This window comes from Bombus vosnesenskii, unplaced genomic scaffold (assembly GCF_011952255.1).
Source record: "Bombus vosnesenskii isolate JDL3184/JDL3185 unplaced genomic scaffold, Bvos_JDL3184-5_v1.1 scf7180000013270, whole genome shotgun sequence".
In the NCBI taxonomy this organism is placed as follows: Eukaryota; Metazoa; Arthropoda; class Insecta; order Hymenoptera; family Apidae; genus Bombus; species Bombus vosnesenskii.
Window position 1 is genome coordinate 1,743,018 of NW_022882928.1, and position 19,621 is coordinate 1,762,638.

General features: G+C 43.0%; 1 protein-coding gene across 3 annotated transcripts in view; it reads right to left on the reverse strand.

Moving 5' to 3' along the window:
- Positions 1 to 19,621, reverse strand: part of LOC117231000 (nephrin-like) — a 100,023-nt gene that overhangs the window by 23,315 nt on the left and 57,087 nt on the right. For all 3 annotated transcript variants that reach the window (XR_004492894.1, XM_033489010.1, XM_033489011.1), the window contains 2 exons: positions 14,392 to 14,543; positions 7,380 to 7,521 (listed from right to left, as the gene is read on the reverse strand). Coding sequence is in view for 2 of the 3 variants with exons in the window: in XM_033489010.1 (XP_033344901.1) it covers positions 7,380 to 7,521; positions 14,392 to 14,543 (294 nt within the window). In the remaining variant the exon portion in view is untranslated. The remainder of the gene's footprint in view (positions 1 to 7,379; positions 7,522 to 14,391; positions 14,544 to 19,621) is intronic.

Genomic DNA, 19,621 nt, shown 5'->3' on the forward strand with positions numbered 1-19,621 from the left:
ACCGTACCATTGCATTATCAAGCTAGTTTTCCTGAATTTGCAATCCTCGATTAGAGCAATATAACGATAGAGCTTGGGCGGACTACCATCCGGTCGTGTTCTTGCTACGGTAGTTCATCAGCTGAATTAGACATAGACAATCGCTGCTTCTCGTCAACCGGTCGCATCGGATTTTTCATTCGCACGGCCGAAATCTCGCGTGTTGTCGAGATTGCTTCTCGTGTTCTCTTGTGTTTGTTTTCGGCTTTCAAATTCATCGGTATCAACTATTCTCGTTTTAATGGAATGGCTTGTGACAGCGACAGTTCTTTTTCACGGATTTCAAGCTAGACGAGCATTAAATTTTTACGGTTTCGCGCGACACCCGAAATATATCCGACGGGCTCGGCCAGAAATTACTTTTCAAGCGGGACGACACTTTCGGATAGCCTTTGGCCGGTTGACAATCGGCGGGGATTCGGGGATCCTGGACACGCGGCTGGAAATTGCTTCGGTCGAGGAACGTGAATATAACGCGTACATAACGTTGACTTTTAAACTAGTTGCGAGATTATGTTTATCGTGGAATTAAAAGTTCACTAGGTACGAGGCAGTTTTCATTTTAAGCGCAAAAGCTGCTAATGTTAGACGTTGTATTTGCCTCTTACGATAGCGCAAAAATCGTGGAAATTGAGGCGCTGCGGTCGATTTATTTAACAGAACGCCTGCATAGAACTTTTTTGCTGGATGAACGTTAATAGTAGCGAGGAACGAAATTAAGTATGCGACACGCTATGTTTCGTAAAAAAATATGCTCTTTCTACATACATCCAAAACATGCGAGACAAACATGCGAGGTATCGCGATACATTTGTAGTCTCCATTCTCGAGATTCCACTGCCAGAGATGGTATTCATTGTTGGGAAATTTCTGTCGGAGGCCGAGTCGATAGAAAAATATGCAAAGCAGGTATTTGGATATCAGCCGATGCTTCCCACAACTAAAAAGAATCGAAAGATCGGATTGCGACTGGACGTGATCCCATCTCGAACTTTTTGCTTATTCGTCGATCACTTTATCAACTACTCCGTGTTCAGATCGTGTACGAATTTTTTCTGTTTAATATTCGAAATGGTTGCCGACCGGGAATAATGTATCGCAAAGAGTAAAAGACGTCTTTTGACGAAATACGTTATATCCATTGCGCTAATTGCTGCATTTTTGCATAAATTGTACCTTCTCGTCGTTTGGTAGATATTTAATTTTCTACGATACACGATGGACAGCAGTGAACGAACCTTTATTACACAACTCCCATTTCGTTATCGTTCACGAATATCGCTGTTCGACTGAAATAACTTTTAGTAATGTATTTTATGTACATTACTATTTCTGTAAAATCTGTATCGGCAGATTTATCGTGAAGAATATTCGCCTGAATATACCTGAATAACGAAAGGTGATAACGATCTCGAGAAACGGACGAAGAACGGGATGCAAGAAGAAAAGATCGAAAGCGTCGAACACGACGTGGTACGTAGGAATCAGATAATTATAAAATGGAATTAAAAATTCTCGGTGAAGCGAGAGGCGCTAAAAAAATACAATCGATAAGTATATTTTACCATCTTCGTTTCAACGTACTTTCCGTTTCGTTTGTTTCATAATTTTACCGATGCTTGTATTTCGCTCGCTGGTTCTCCAGTCGATCGTTAGAAAAGAGAAAATCTTTTGTAACGCGAATGAAATACAACGTAGAGATAGAGATAAAGAATGCTGGGTTGGAAAATTCATTCCACATTTCCTGAGTTTTTATCTGTGATCAATAATAGAGGTCGTCTATGAAGATTAATATTTAAAGTAGAATTAAACTCACGCTAGTTATCGCCTGTAAATCGTCTTCGTACGATGGTCGGTATATTTAAGCCGAGCTTAATTCGAAACGATGATGATACATTGGTTGCCGTATCGAATAATTATTAACGATAACGATGATAACAACGGGAACGTTGTGCTCCGTAAATTCCGTTATGCAGTGTAGATAGTTTTCTGTTTTTTTTCGTCTCGAAACATTCGTAATTACGAACGTTTGGTTGTACGAGCGTTTTTTGATGGACACGTTAATAATTAACATCTTCTGATGTTTCAGATTTTACATCGAAATGTAAAGCCTCGGTTAATCGACTAGTAGCTCTTTTGCAAACGCGTTGCGTGTAAAAAATGGGAGAAAGAAAGAAAGAAAGAAAGAAAGAAAGAGAGAGGATGCATTAAATGATTAAAGGACCTCCAAACGCAGGAAATGAACCGGTTCGACGGGGCGACGAAAACTGGTCGAGAAAATCTTGTTTTTCATTTCCGCTGTATCCGCGAGATGTGCATGATATCGCGAAAGATGATAAACTCGGTTGGATCAGTCAGATCATGGAACGACTTTCCCGAAAGGTAGCTAGATGCTTTATTCTCACAAGACAAGAACGTCGTGTTGTGATAGTCAGATCGAAAGTGGCCGGCGATTTTATAATTTCCGTACTAAGATGACGTTGAACAAATATCTTTATATATTTTCAACGCAATGATCTTTCATCTTTGCACGAAGCTTTTTGATAAGTTTGTTAGATACGCGGCTGTAACACGAGCTTAAGTTTTTCCATAAACTACCGCCGAAGAAAGAAGCACATATTCGATTCGCTTTGATGAAACTCTCTTCGACGACATACACATACATATTCGGTGGCTGTCGTGTCGTGTTCCCATAACTGTTTGCCGTTTGACGTATACCAATGTCCAGTTAGCAAATTCCTTCGACAGGATGGTTTATTATTGCGTCGTCAACAAGGGGAAACTCTAACGAACAGGATAACGGCGACCGGAATAAACGCTAACACAGACGCGTATTTCATTCTTGATTCCCGCGATATATATACATAGTCGCGTACGCGAGTTATGGAAGGAACACTCACAGAACCACTCTCTCTCTCTCTCTCTCTCTCTCTCTCTCTTTCTCTCTCTTTGTTTGAACAACACGCAGTTCTGGTATTGGCGGCAAACCGAAAGTTGTCGACCGTCAAAGTCTGCGTAGCCAATCAAAGTTGTAGGACGTCGCGTCGTTAAGCACACTCCGACGAACTTATCGCGTTATATAACGGAATAACAAACTATGTGCTTTCTCTGCCGTAGATACATATCGAGCTTTCAACGAAATGTTGCCTTCCGTAGGCAGACGTTTGATTTCGTCATCGTACGCTATCGTATTTCAGTCAGAGAGGAAGTTCTATCGAGAAACTCGTTTCCTTTTTCTCGAAATGTCTAAGTTTGCTTCGGGCAGGCTAATTTTACCTTCGACCCTCTCTTTTGTCAAAGTTCACCGATATAATAAAGTTAAGGAAAGCGAAGTGGCAGACGCAACATAGCGAACAATGTTCTATTACGATAATAGATTTAGTGTACATTTAGTGCAAAGCGATAAGGCCGCTGACTAGCGATGGCCTCTGCTGCGCCTAGGCACTTTAAACTTTACAACATTAATTTCGAATCGGCACTCGTTCGTGTAGCAACGTACCTCTATTTTTGCGAAACTCTCTTGCGACTACGATGCACGTTCTTCGAGCACGAGTGAACAGAATATATGCGAAAGACAAGTTTCTCTGTTTGATATATTTTAACAATATCGTACATAGAGGACAAAGTAGCGAGTAGGACGCAATAAACAAAGACAAGGAATGTCCTTTCGGAGTACGCATTCAAACGTCCGTTTCTTGTTTCGGTTTGTCACGCAGTTATGCCGTAGATATTAATTAGATGCAACATGGCTTATATCTCGTCTCTGTGCTACGTTGGTTCTGTCACTCTAGACGGGTCGCGTTGTTGACCCGAGTTCACAATTTCCGAGAGACGCGTTTCAAAACTTTGTCTATTTTGCGCCAGTAGGAGCGACATAATTGGTGAGTAGCGTTGCATCTACAGCGTGTTTACTACAGGAAACGAAAATTATTATTAGTTTGCGAGGTTCCATACGACGTTGTTTAGTCGAACTCGTTACTGGTTCCAGTCGTTTTCTAAATCGTCAACTTGCCAATTATAACTATTTATAACGAGTTTTATTGTGTTTACAACGACCAATGCGGCTAGCGGGTGTTTAACGAAACATTTGAAAAAAGGAAGAAAAATAGCGTGCGACAGGAGAGAAACGGCAAAACGCAAGAGACTGCCGTATAGGATAGAACGATATGCAGAGATGGCCGAGTATCTATGTAAGCATGTAACCGTGAGATTGTAATTAGTTTCGGCAAGTAAAATCAATGGCGAACGTTTATCGCGCGCAATAATTTCTGGTACAATGGACTAACAGAGGCCGCTGCTATCTCCTCGTAATTGAGCAGCGGGAAGTCATTTTCCTTTCTTGCTTATTTTTTCGTCTGATCGCGACGAGTTGCGATAGAGTCTCTTTTTACAGATGGAAACGATCGATCGAGGGAACGCTGTATCGTGCACGGTTCGGCTGCCGTGAAATTGCGTAAACTTATACAAACGAAATAATCAGTTTGGAAGCTAAAAACAACAAAAACTAAAAGCAACTGGAATTAAAAACAATTCCTACGCCTTCAGAACGAATCGGATAAATTAATCGGACAATGTTAGCCCAACAATTTTCTGCTCCATATTTCTCAAATTTCCCTGGAAGTTGCGAATTTCCGAAGACCCTGGTGATCTACGAACGACAGAGAAGTGGCGGACTGACCGCGTTGCCGAAACACGTATCAATAGACAAACAGTGGATATTGACGTAGATATCCGTTTTATGCGCAAGCCTTTACATTTCTCGTCGCGTGTACGCATATGCGTTTTGTATATATGTACTTTGCATAGTAGCGTGCACAAGGTTTACCGTGGTACGGAGGCGCGATCGCGTTGGAGATTCGATTGCTCGCGTGCACGAGAGTGCGCGTGTACCCGCGCTTCCGTACGGACACAAATATGCGATACAGCATCGTCCGGTAATGGAAGGCAGGAAATAGCTTTCCGGCAAATGAACACGCGCTATGCCTCGCATTCCACTCGGGACGACGGTTTTCGCGTGACCGAACAGATCGTTAACCACGTGACACAAACGATGCCATTGACCCATTCTCCTTTACCTCCTCCCGCCAATTACGATTTTCTCTTAACGTTCTCCGGATTTATACCAGCTTATGGACAGAGTTGATTCCTCGGTCGCGAATTTTCCAACTAATTCACCGTGACTTTATATCTCTTCCTTTCGATTATTATCGAAAACGCTGGATTTCTGCATCATTGTGCGCCGACCTGACTGATCGAAACGGCACAAGTTGGTTTAATCGCAGCCTAAATCGATCGATGTCTTTTTTCGCATCGCTCGCACGCTTTTCGGCAATAATCCGTAACGAGATTTTCCAATCGTTACGATGTCACCAGCGAAATCCACCGGTAGGGTGGAGATGCGAGCTATGTCTGATGAAGCACGTATCGTTACCACTGACAGCTCGAGGTTGACGTTGATAGATACGTCTCTGTATCGTTAGCTACGGTAAACTGTACAGTTATGGGCCACTTTATAACAATAATGGCCAGCCATTTTCTCGACGAAATGCTCGATTTTACAAGGAACATCTCCCGTTCCCGTTCCTGCGCGCGGATTATGCAAAAATATGGAAACGATTTACGCGACGATTCTTTTTGTTTCGGCGCGGTGGCTTGCCGCGCCGCTAACGATATTTACATATGCATGCGCGAATTCTTATTCGTATTTACCAAGGCCAATAGCCTCCGTTTATTTCCCGCGAACGTGAAATTTTATTCAGGTGTTTACGCGGTTTAAAAGAGCTAACCAGCATCAATAGAATCGTTGAATATGCACTCGTAAATAAGTCGAAAGCTGTTTACAGAGTTACGCCAATTATTACCGATAGACGCCGACGTGGTTGAACCGTAACGAATATAGCGACCAGCTGTCTGGAATTCTCCTAGAATTGTTATCAACATTCCGGACGTTTTCTGCCATTAACTTTTTCGATATAACGCGCGCACGTCTTTGCTAAATGGAAAGCATTCGAACCTTAATCTACCGTTAGTTTGTAACGTTATTACAGGATTATTCCGATCGTGACCATCATTCCATATTCTCCGAATTGATTCTTCGCCGTGAGGAATTCCACTGGGAAGTCAGTCGCTATTGGAATTGGCGTATCGATTCCACCGAGGCTCGACCAAAGGTTTATTAGCAGAGTTGAACGCAAGAATTTAACGTAATTTCGCGTTCTTTGAAGGTGAAATAATTCCGTTGTACCATCGTGGGATATATTTTTTATCCTACAATCGAGAAATTATCGTGTTTCGTTCGAGCTCTGTTCGTCGGTGTTGCCGCTAATAAGTAAGCAATACATTTGAAAATCGAACGATGTCAAATGGAAATGAAGGCGAAAGCGTGGCGACGTGAAGTGTGTTCGTAACGAAATTGTCGTATAGGTTTCGCAAAGATATCGCGCAACCATCCGCCATATGATTCGTCCTATTAATGCCAAATTTCCACATATATGTATGTATATCCTGGAAACAAGGATAATAGCGGATGCATCGAGTGGCCGATCAGACACGTAGTCGTAAATAAACGGATAACGATAGCTCGTATCTGGCTTACGTTATGCAGGTAAACGTTGGCAGGACAGATTGGCTGGCATGTAATTTCGTAGTAAGGCTCTCTCTCTATACCAATGCCGTTCTCGCGACTGCGTGTATGTTAGTACGTCAGGGAAATCTATCGGAATCGAATTAACTGAGAATCATACCATTAGAAGATCCTTGCTACGAGTCCAATTATTCCATTAGGAGACAAATCAAGGAGAACCGATATCGTGCCTTTGTTAGCTCGCAACGGAATATACTCGCGTGTAGCGAAAGTGGATTAATGCATATTTCGGTTTATTCGTTCGCGAACTTTCCTCGAGATAAATTTTTCCAATATATGCGGTGTATAACGTATGCATATCGCGACAAATGTTTTGTTTGTTTTGATGTAATTAACATCTTAGCAAAAGTACTCGAGGCGAGACAATGCCACGTACGTTTCCTCGAGAAACGATTGTTAGACGGGAAGTCACCTATCTTACGGATCCCTTTAAGCCGGAAACATTTAACTTTCTTGGTTCTAGCCAGACCTCTCACCGTACGGGTATCAATTTCTTCTAAATTCCGATCGTATACCATGAGCCCTCTTTTGTCCTGGTTAAAAATTCGAATACCGAGCTTTTCAAATTTATTGAAATAATTGAATCGTAAACGATGAAAGGTATGCTTTGTTATTTGTTATTTGTGCGCCGGGAATCTTTACGTTTCATAATTTCAACGGCTACGGAAAATACCAAGAGAATCGCCGATCTACTTACAGTGTACTTTTAGCTTCCATCGTTCTTCGATGCCGGCGTCTTGTAACTTTGGATTCGTTGCCCTGCACACGAGAAATTTTCCTTCGTCTTCGATCGATGGTGTCCATTGTAACACGCTGACGCTTGTTCCATCTTCCTGAAACTGATCGGAATTCCGATATAGACGTATTTTATAGATAACTAGTCGAACGTACGATCAACTTCCTGCAACGTACGTAACGTAACGTAGAAGTCGGGAACGCAAATAAAACTTTTCTATGCGAACGTTGCGATAGAATTTGCCAAGCCAAGTCTCGAACCACCGCGATATTGGCCAAACTCTGAGAAATCCGTCCTAATAATTACAATGCGATCCCTGACGATGGAAATTTTAGAATTGCGCTGAATTTCAGAATTAAATCTCCATGACAAACGTATTCGTTCGACGTAATATTGTCTTTTTTCTTTTTCTTCTTTTTCTCCCTTTTGTAGGATGTCCTTGCTCGATCTTGCATCATTTCCTTTCTAGTGTCAGTAGCCACATCGATTCCTATGGTTTTGTTTGTCGTTCGGAAATCGAGAGAGGAAAGAACGGAAGAACCGTGACGCTACGTGAGACGAGCGGCATCGAAAAACTCGAAAATCTGGAAAATCTCAAATTCAAATGTTGCATCGGTGGCAAGACGAGAGGTGTATCGACCAAAAACGAACAGGGGCCACGTCGAACAAAAACGAACAACGTGAATTCGCGATTGTACAAAAAAAAAAAGAAAAAATTCGATATATTTTTTAACACAAGCTAAAATGTTTACCCGTCGGATTTATAGCGGGTAATATCGGCGAAATTTTGGAATGGCCATTCGCTTGTAAGTTTCGAGGGTAGAACCGCTAGCGTGTGCGTCCTTTACACTTTTATCTGCCTAGTTAATGAGTAATCCACCTAGTTGCAATATATTTTTTAACTCTTTTCCTTCTTCCTTCTCCTTGCTTCGAAAAGTCGATAGATACGTGATAACGAAAACGGTACTCGGACAACTCCGAGGAGAAGAAAAATAAATAGAGAAGGAAGAGTAAAGGGTAGTTCCGCTATAATTTTCGTTGACAATTTCCGCAGGAGATGAGGGAATAGAAACACGGGAGAAATTTTCGCGAGCTGGTGTACGCTTGCACGATAAAACTCTATGCTTAATAACTAGTCCTGGATAAAATCCAGGAAACTAATAATACGCGACAAATTTAAGCTTAAAGCGTAGATCCACGGGGAAAAGCCAGTTGTGTCGTTGTATTACTCGAAAATCGGTCCTCGGAGATGCATCTAGTCGCGTTCCCTGCCTTCCGGGGATTTGTGAATGTGCAGCTACTATAGCGGGAAAGAGAGCGAAAAAATCTGCGATTCGTTATCGGATCGTTCGATCCGTCTACAATCTTCGTCCTTTCTTTGTGTGCCATGAAAATTAGTCTGGTAATGGTACTGGATTGACGGGTTTCCGAAAAAAGGTGATAAAATATCGTGGCAAGTATAAAACGGTCACGGTCGACTCGAGTTGGATCGTACGACCTAGTAACGCTTCTTCTATGCACGCTTGCATTCGTTTCGCCGCAAAAACGACGCGACGCCAGGTAGATTGCTGTTTTTCCTTCTCCTTTTCCAAGCGCAGCTTCCTTGCTCCTTTGTGGCTTCATTTTCCCCGACCGTTTCCGTTTTTTCGCGATATAGTAGTGCGTTAACGGAGTATATCTGTTCTTTCAATATTTAATTCAACTTACGTTCCTACAGTGATATGAAAATTTCAGTAATTTTCCAGCGCGATATTCTCTCGTACATTGTCTTGCTTTTCTACCGTTCGACGTTTGCCCGATTGAAATATTTCAAAAATCAACAACGTATCTTGGAGAGGGACGCTGAAATCTCGTTAGGAGTTGGCGTTGAATCGGGAGTATTAATTAGGTTTGCGCGGCTTTCCAATGACAAATGGTAACGAGAGTTACAAGGTGACGATTCGCGAATTGCATCGCGTACTGGCGTAAAGTTAGGCGAGTCTTGGCGAGGCGAGGAAAGGAGAGGAGAGGAGAGGAGAGGAGAGGAAAGGCGAGGTAACGTGACGCGACACCGGCTATTATCGTCGCAGCTTAGCTATTATTCTTGTTGTCACCATCTCGAACGGAACGTACGACGTGTAACGATCTTCCTCGTTTCGACTAATGGATTCTACGAATCAGGTGGTGTCACTCCGGTCACCGCGCACTTGGTTGCTAACGTTCTCGGCAAGTTCGCTCTCTCGACAGGTACAAAGTGGTGCGGCAATTAAACGCGATACGTATCTGCTATCGTCGAGATTTCCTTCGCTACCTTCTGGATAGTTGGGCGTTCGACGTACAACTCGACGTAAATCGGTTCCGATTCGAATAGTCGTGGCGTAGTTCGAGTAAGCAAAAGCGCCAAAGCTCTTTGAGAAGAGAACGAGACGGTCGGGGAACGTCATCGTCATTCATAATCGCTGGAAATTCTGCTCGTTAACGCTTTGATCCGCTGCTATGTTTTCGAAGCACTCTTTCTGCTCGCGTTACGAGCTTTCGAGTCGCGGACGTTTCAATGGCGGAAATACAGCAGCCTACACAAAGATATCGTTCCGTTTTCGCCGACGCAGCACTACGACCAACGGTTTCGCTTCAGCCTGCCAAAACGCCCTCGTAAGTCGTCGACAGTTATCCCCCGTCGTTTGGAGGATCGTTAAACCTTGCGTCTACATTCTCCTACTACTCTCTTAATGATTTTGCTATGGATCTTTGAACCGAATCGAAGTCCTTGATACGTATTATTAATTATCTTTGGCGACACGCCCTAATAACGGGTCACGTACGACTATTGAATTGTCCACGGCTTCGACACGTTCGTTTCCAGGTTACATTTGTTCGAACATCATTATACGTGTGGATTCAGTGACGGTCACTGATGGCTTTGCTATCAATCCAGATGTTCCTAGATGGATCGATAGCAATTACATGGATGCACCCGGTAAATTATTATCAAACCGTCTGTCATATCCATGAAACTATTAATCTAGGCGTACTGATAACATTGACGTGACGATAAATCATCGCAGACTTGTATTTTCTATGAATATGGCCGCTCTGACATTCGATATTAATTTCTGTGTTCAGTGTCGAACAAAATGCGAAACGATACGTGAATCACAACCTTGTTTCCTTGTGTCCGTCTCCTCTTTTTTTTCCAATTTTTCGCGGATAATTTTCCTTTTCCTTGTTTGATTTTTACAATTCCCTTTACGACTTTGTTTCCGCGACAGTGCTTTACGTCCCTACGTCGCTCTCGTTAAACGTTTCCACTTCGAACGTTACCCTTTCTACAAATGTCCTTATCTTCTTGACGAAGAGGCAAGTCGAACTTTACATATTCTGTGTGCGAGCTGACCCGTTAACGTTTTTCGTCCATCGATTCGTACACAGTTCACGGTTATGTCGTTGCTGCTTTTGTCGCTACGAGTTACGGACGCGAACGAGCAATTGTCGAAAAAGGTATTTGTTCATCAGGATAGAGCGCTCGTTCTCCTCGACGCCTGAACAAATTAGGCGAACGAGATCCAGAAGAAAAATGACGTTCCGACATTGATGAAAAATCTATCAAACGAAAAAAATCAGAATTTTTGTCGTTCCATCGACTTTTATTGCACGACAGCCGCGTTAGCTATCGATTTTTTAGAAGCCTAGCGAAACCATGTTGTAACTGTCTTCGAGATACAGCTGCGGGGTATAGTTTCGTCGCAAAGTTTCTCAAAAATGGTCGAACAAAAGTGATCGAACGTGGTTCCTAAGCAGCTCGATGCTAGTTTCAATTCCTTTTCCAGGGAATCTCTTTCACACACGGATAATTTTTCCTTAGACGAATCTTTAGATTTCTCTTTGTTTCGTTCCATAATATTTCGTTTTCGCGATATTTCGACAAGCAGGAGTTCGCTTATACGAAAATCATCCTTTGCGCGATCTTTCAAAGAAAGGTAAGTCGATGAAACTTTTAATATCGCGATAGTCAAGAACAATTGGCGTGATTTTCTACCATTACCGTAATTCGTTCACACCACGGACCACTATGCCGAGTGAAAAACGCAAAAGTCCGTTTTCATCGATCATCTCGATGCAGATACAGCGAAACGATTAAAAATATAACGCGCTCCATGTGATATCTGATTGGAATTTAGATAAATCGCAGCTACGCGAAGCACGGTCAATCACGGGAAAAGCATCGTAGCGTTATCGAGCGTACAAAATTATTAACAATACTGTAGTTACATAAAATGAATTAATTGCAGTAATCTCTACAACTCGTGTGTTCTCTACCAGCCAGCCGATCATATTGATTACGGTTGTTCGCATAGTTATATAACACGTTCAAAGAACAGGCAAATATCTAACAATTCCTAGGCGGTATTGCTTAAAGAAAATATTTGATTTTTAACTGCCGCACTGCGATAAACATTTACTTTTTTCCTGATAAACAACAAACGAGTTTTCGTATATTGTTACGCGCTTCGTCGTTTTCACGTATACCCATGGACCACCGGTTATGGTTGAGCGAAAGATCTCGTTCAATAAAAATAAGCACCGAGCTGACCGAAGCATTTATCTCGAAGCGAGTATAACCACGTTAATTAGAATAATACGTATCTCAATTTATTTTATACTATAATTTACGGGATCATCTCGCGTTTATGGCACGCGAAGAATAAATCGCAGCTAGCTTTTGCTTTTTTTTACGTTTTCCCCTCTTTACGTTTTTCCTCTTTTACTGGCGATAACGTAAACTATCTTTATGCGGAGCTTTATCGGCTGTACGAGCTCTTTGCATTCTCGCTGTAATTTTTATACTTTCAATCGCATGGTTGCGCGTCGAAGACAAAGACGACTGTTTCGAAACGATCGAATTGCGAAAAGTTGAAATCATGCTAATTTATTGGAAACGAAGAGATTAATTCGTAGAAAAATATAAAACGTACAGAGAGTGGGCGGCCGTGTCGTTGGCATGCCACACGGGCTACCATTTCACCGTAGCTGCCGCATTGTGACTCCCGTATTTTGTTCTCCTTTTCCTCTTCCCATTCCTCTTTGTGTCGGTGTTTTCCTATTCGGCGAATAGCACGCGTACGCGAGCTTCTGCCTTTTCAGAGGGACGGCCAACGAATCAATGATCCATCCTAAAACCAAGATCCGAAGAAACATTCGTTTCCCTTAAACATCAATTACGTCCCGTCCAACTGTTTGCCACTTTCCGGGAACAAGTACGCCTCTGACTAGGATTACGCGAGCTCACAGAGTTTAGTTTCCCTTGCTCGATGGCGCGGGGTTCGCAACTTGTCGATTGGATCTAACTTGCGATCGGAAAAGTTGCACGGAAAAATGCCGCCGTTCTCCGAGTAACTTAGCGGATATTTTCTTAATGAAAATCGATCGTGTTCAGGCGTATCCATGGCCCATCTTCGATGATATCTAACTATCGTCGCGAATCTCCGGTGTAATCTACGGTGAAACTACTGGGATCGATTATCTCGTTGAAAACCAGCGTCGCGCGTTCTGTTCGTTATTCGCCAAAGAAATTTCCAACGTTTCGCAACGATGTTTCGTGGCTAATTTCACGCGAAATTTTGCCCAAGCGATGTTTCATCGCGGAACGAGGTATAATTGATTTTTGGTAACTAAAGTTTGGCCGTCGTTTTGTCGCTCCATTTTATAGTCGTATAGGCTATAGTTTCACGTTATTAAATTGCCGAGCGAGCCAGCGCCAGATACACGATCGTTTGACGTTTCAATCTCTTCGATTAACTGTGCTGTCTGCGGGACCAAGTAATATCGTTAGATACACTTTTTATCGGAAATCCACTTAGTCAACCCATCATGTGACCTGGGGATTAATTCTATCGAGACAATAGCCAACGAGTCGTCTAATCTCAGCGGAAGTGCCGGCCATGAGTCGAGTAAGCTTTCCAAAGCATTTCTCGTTACACGTTTGATCCTTCAGGCTCAACTTCCGCAACGATCTACCCTTGTTTGAACTTTTTTTAACCTTCTCCTCTTTTGTTCCTCTATTTAGACGGGAACAACTAGAAACACAAGTTTTACCAAACCCAGACCCTTCGAGATCGGAATCTGCCCTCCTCCTCTATCTTGTCATCTTGTTGTCATCGTGGGTCACACGAACGATAAGTGGGGGATGATTATTCTAGCGGAAGATTGATAGAAAAACACGTTTGTTTGATAATGGTCGTTAAACGACTATCGGGTTGGCGTCGTTTCAACTGTTGCTCGATGACATTCAATGCCGATATGGTCGTCGACTATCGTAATGACCTCGGCTAAAAGGGGTGAAGCAACGTTAAACGAGCCAACGCGTTAGTCTATGAATTACCAATTAAATACCATTGCTCGAGCCATATTTTTCGCTTTCTTTCTCCCTCGTGGTAGCGTGGTTTTCTCAACGTTGTTATAAATGGCGCTCGTATTTATCGCGTTGCAGTCAGAGCGCAGAAATAATAAATTGGTTCGTCGATAGAAAGTGCAAGATCGACGGAGGGTTGACGATAGCAAAGTGTCGGAGAAAGTAGAAACAAGATAGACCGAGGCAATGTAAGGGAAATGAAAGTAAAGGCAGGAGGATCGCGGGATGCGATAGAAGCGATTTTATTTTTAGAGACCTTTTTACGCCTTGTCTCATCTAAAGTTTATTCTCCCTCTTAGTATCGTTAGTACGGAATATCGTTATCGAGATGTCGTTATTTTTATTTCTTTCAAGTTCGAGAGAACGATTTCGCGAGCAAGTTGACAAGGTGTGTATCGATCGATGGAAACGTTTCGTCTCCCAGAGGGAATATCAAAAATCGTTCCATTTCGTTCCGCGCCATTACCATAGCTTGCAACGATTTTCTCCTGTTCCGTTTATTTCGCCGTTCTCAACGTTTTGTTTTATTTCGAACGCCTAATATTATAATTGTATCTGAAAGATTATAATCTGTCTTCTACTCACGTTTTTAATGGTCCTCTTGAGTTGTTTAGAAGCCTTCCACCAGGTTAAAACAGCCGGTGGTTTCGACCCCGTGCTCTGACATCTTGTTTCGTATTTCTTCCCCGCTGATAGGATTTTGTCTTTGCCCATAATTTCCACTTTCAATGGTTTCACTGGAATTATCGGCAGACACAGAAAGTATCAAGAGATATTCTTAACGAACAAAAGTCGAAAATTTTACAAGATACAGATGAAAAAATTTCTTTGATAATTCTGGAACGTGATAGTCGTCGTCGTGATTTCATTCTATCTTTAAAAACAGAGTGGAAACAGTAAGAAGTTGTAGAAGTACAGTACGTGAAGTGAAACGAGACAATGAAACGTACAAGAGCGCGTCGAGGAAGCGTAAAGAAAATGTTATTTGCGAAACTTTTCGACTCGTTTATCGGGACAGCATTCTACGAAAGATTTCGAAGGGGCCAATTTTCAGGGACGCGAGCGCGCCTAAGCGCTTTCAGTTTCGTACACGTCCCGTTATCCCTCGATTGGATCGAGAAATAAAACGGTTTCAAAAAAAAAAAAAAAAAAAAAAAAATGCAACGCATTCGAGACTAGATGCGATACGGCGTTTTAACGTAATTAATAACGATTACGTTACAAATTTCTGCTTGATTGCGAAGCTCGGTTTCACCGGTGGGCTGAAGGGGAAATAAAACGTTGCAGGCGTCAGAGAGTTTCATCGTAGATCGAGTTGACAGATGCCTTTCACAGCGAGGTCTTGGCTTGTTATTAATTAGATGACGAGATTGCGACCGCGCGCGGCTGGCAAACGGGAAAATAACCGAGCATTAATTAAACGTTCTGCTCGGTCCGCACGCTCGAAAACTGTGCGCTGACGCAAACCGGGAACGGCGTGGCGTAGTGCGGTGTGGCACGGCACAGCGCAGCATAGCTATTCCTCGTTACCGGCCTGTAATTATCTGCCATTGTTCGCGGCCGTTAAAGCGTTCGTTACTTGGTGTCTACGCGTTCTCGTCGTCTGCAAGTTCGCGGTCGGCAAGCTGAATCTTTTAACCGAGTCGATTAACGATCGTGGAATCTTCGTTTCCGACTTTCAAAACTTTCTCCCTTCAGCTCGTTACCGAGCTCTACGGTTCGTTTTGCCGTTAGAAAGATTTTGATCGCTTCGCAACTTCTTCGACTTTACAGCCCGCGGAGATAAATACAGTAGAAGGCGACCGCGCATCGCGGCACCGCCAAAGATTTTCCAACTTTCCACTGATTTCTGCAAGACCCGAGAGAAACTTCCTCGAGACGTAAATTTACCGTACGACCAGACTCTACGCTCCGGACCGGTTGAATAATCATCGTTATTTCTTCTCCCTTCTAGCACATTCTTTCGTTGTTTTCCTTTTTCGTTCCCTTCCTTTTTTACATTTATCCAGTTCTAGCGCTTACCTTAAATCGGACCTTTTCTCCGGATCGTACAGTTTCTAATTGAACGCATCGACCGCTTAAACACGAATGAACGCTTGGTTCGCTGAACGAACGTCTACCTACTCGCGTTGATCAAGTGCTACGTAGAAAATTTAGATCTCCGGTTGTTGACGTTTAAGCGATTATTTGCTAGTTTGCGGGTCGTAAAATTTATTTCTACGTGTTTTCCGCGCACGAGACAATTTTAGCGGACGAAATTTTCGTTTAGCGATGCAGTAAACAAAAAAAAAAAGCGGAGAAAAAGGAAGGGGAAACGACACGTTATGCAGAGAACCGGACCGTCACTCTAGCTAGTTGAAAACTGTGTCAGAGTCAGGCTACACGACCAACAACTTTTTTGTTCGCCTCTGTCCACAATTTTGATGCACTTACTGATCCTGACAGTATGTTTCGAAACACCAGCTTTGTTCGCTGTCGGAACAAAAAGTTTTCCCATCTCGTGCTCGTCTCGCCGGAAATTAAACCAAGACTTTTGTCGATTGCTCGCTTTTTTTCCTTTCGTCTATCGCGACTCTAAAAATGTCAAGATACTACGCATATATCGTATTATGTTTCACCGTTGAGGGTTTCTCCTCTTCAACGATCAAAGGAAACTGTCGCGTAAACAGAGGATAAGCGTCAATAGATGGCGGAAAAGACGAATCGAAAAGTATTATTCCTTTACGGCGACGCGACGTTTCGCGTTGGTCATAGCCCGCCGCAAGGCAAGGCAAGTTTTTGGAAATGAACAGGGCAGAAACAAAGATCGATGAGAAGTGTCGGGAATAGGTTGTAAAAAAAGTGGAGCATGGGGTAGGAGTAGAACACGGTGCAATGGCGTACAGAGGCAAGAAAGGTACGTCTGTATAAATAGAACTCGTAGGAGCAAACGAAAACAAAAACAGGCGGAAATTAGTGTGAGTAAAACTGCCGAGTGTTTAATTTGTAAATCAAAATTCATGTCGTCGGGTGGAAGGGCAGCCGAGAACGGCTCCTCTGAATTTGACTCGCCGCCTTTTAATACCCACACCTCAACTACGAGATAATCTTTACATTTTTCTTGCCGCCTCTCTCGACATTACCTCTTGGCTACCGTGTTTCCGGTAATTCTCGCTTTAAATTCATTCAAAACTCTTTGTACAGCGACAGGACGAGAGAAATACGAAATCGGGCTACAGACAAGGATGTGGAGTTTCGCCAGCCGTCCGCGACAGTTTATTTCGACGTCTTGCCAGCGTATTTATGCGTTTAATATGTTTCACGGTTCGCGGGCTTATTACTGACGAGGGAATAATGCGTCTCACGCTGGGGAAAAAGCCAGAGTCGGGCTAAGCAGGAACCTTGCAGAGGTTGAAAAAAAAAGAAGGGCACGGGGAACGAAAAAGGAGAAAAAGGAATTGGAGAGAAGTTTAAATGGCTCGTTTGTCGATTAAGTCGGTTAGCTCTGGAACGAGCGAACATTAAAGAACGGTCCGTATGCGCCGATTCTGCGAATTGTCGACTTAAGTGAAATTTTAGCCAGATCGGCCACGATTCTAAGTGATATTATTGTCATAATTTGGCAAAACCGCAGCTCGTATCGTTTTCACCAAAGCTACCGCTAACCTCTTCTCTCTCTTCGCTTAAACGAGTCGCACGGTCTGTTTAATAAGCTTTTCCAGCAGACCACGCCCAAATACGATACGATCGCGTTTGCGACTTCGCGAAACTCAACCTTTCTATCGAAATTAACCAAACTTTCCTTGGTTTCGCGCGACTGTTCCAACGTAATACCAATGGTAGGGGTTAAGTTTTAGTTTCGTTCCTATCGATGCAAACTTTATTATTCTCACCGTCTCGTCGAATCGGTAGCGGAACCGAAATTGGATCGTGTTATACTTTTGAGTCTTCGGGGAAATACACGTTTCGCAATGATAATCGTACGAAAACAGGAAGTTATTAACTTGCTGCGAGCTCGGTACGGTATTAGGAGCTAAAAGTTGATCAAGTTCGTTCGTCTTTGAGAGCGGTTGCAACGTTCCTGTTCTCAGTTGCCTCCCGCTCCAGAAGTACATCCGCGAGGATTCGCGGTTACGAGATTCGCTACTTCGTGGATCTACGAACGTCTCGAGTTTCGTTCTTTTCCTACCACAGCGTGTCACGCGGTACGAACAATCGAACGATCTCTATCCGCGCGGCTTTTACACGACGGACCTTCATCTCCTTCTGTTTTGTTTTATGCATCGCCGAACAAACGTTCGATGAGCGCCCGAAGACGAAGGAGCAGGAAAAGTTGAGTCGTACGTCTGATTATTATCGATGGTCGATTATTACCACGAACCGAATGATCGATTAGCAGCTCGATTCTTGCTTGACTCTTATCGCTTTCGTTGATATTCCTTTCTATGAAAGACTAACGAGCAAACGAAGAGAGGTTCGGTAGTTTTCTTACTAATTAACGGGAACTCGATGACGGCGAATTGGTCGGTGGACTTTTGTCGAATGTGAGTTCTTTGTTGTCATTGGACGTAGAAATAGAAACGCGAGATTTCCCGACTGGTTAACGAAGTCGAGCAATTTTCTTCAGCGGCGTTCTCCAATTCCACGCGCTAATGAAAATGAACCACAGAGAGAAAATCTTTGACCACGTCGCGGTCACGTCGCGTTCGTGTCATCTTCGCGTCGCTCGATATACTCTTGAAACAGTCTTGTTAAATTGGTAAACTATCACAGTCCTTGCGGATTTATGTATATATCAGATATACGTATATCCTATATACATATGTATGTATATGGAGAAAGGACGTCGAACTTGCGAGAGCATACCTCCAGATGTGACCGTCACCCTCGAATCTTACATGGCGATATTCCGATAATTCCGAAATATGCAGATGTATTCGATGCAAATGATAAAGACTGGCTCGAGCCAGGTGCATTTTTGGTCGGAGAGAGACGCATGCCGGCTAGCTCTTCGGCTCGTTAGAATTTCAACTGTATCGATCAAGAATCCTCCAATTATCCGATGTACGCTTCATCGGTCGTGCCTCCAATTAGTCTGAGATTAATGGAAGCAGAAAGACTTCATTTTTATCCCAGCTGCCCTTCTCTCGGAAGAATAATAAAACCGTTGTTCGATTCATATCGAAGGCAGGCTAATTTCCGAGTATGTATCTGTTTCTTCTACGGTTTTATATGGCACACATATAGCATGTATGTATATATCAATGAATCTTGAATCAGTGAATTCGGCTCAAAGGATGCGATCTTGAAATAATTTATCTCGTTTCTTCGATTTTATTTCTCGCTAATAGCGCAACTTCCTAACGATGTTATTAGTATCGAATCTTAACGCGACGTTTGCTCGAATATCCGTACTTGTAGAATAGTTCGTGAGATATCTATTTGCGCGAAGTTTCTACGTAAGTTTACGCGTTTCTTATCACTGATGAAAACACGTGAACGCGAGGCGTTCGACCAAGGCGAGGCGAAGGTACGATCGATTCGTGCCCACGTCTGTCGTCAAGTCGTCTCTTCAACTCGTTAGACTTTCGAGTAGTTGAACGGAGTGCTTGTCGATCATTCGCCGCGTGCTTCATCTAACTCAGTCCAATCAACGAATAATCGAGCATCCCAGTTACCAACTCCGTACGAACGATTCAGCTGGGTCGTTAGGCATCGTGGAAGAAAAATGCAAGGTAATCTTGGTCCGACGATTAACCATTCCACTTTGTTATTGGTTACGCTTTAGTCGACAAGCGGTTTGATGTTTGCTATCCCGTGTACGAGCCAAGTATCG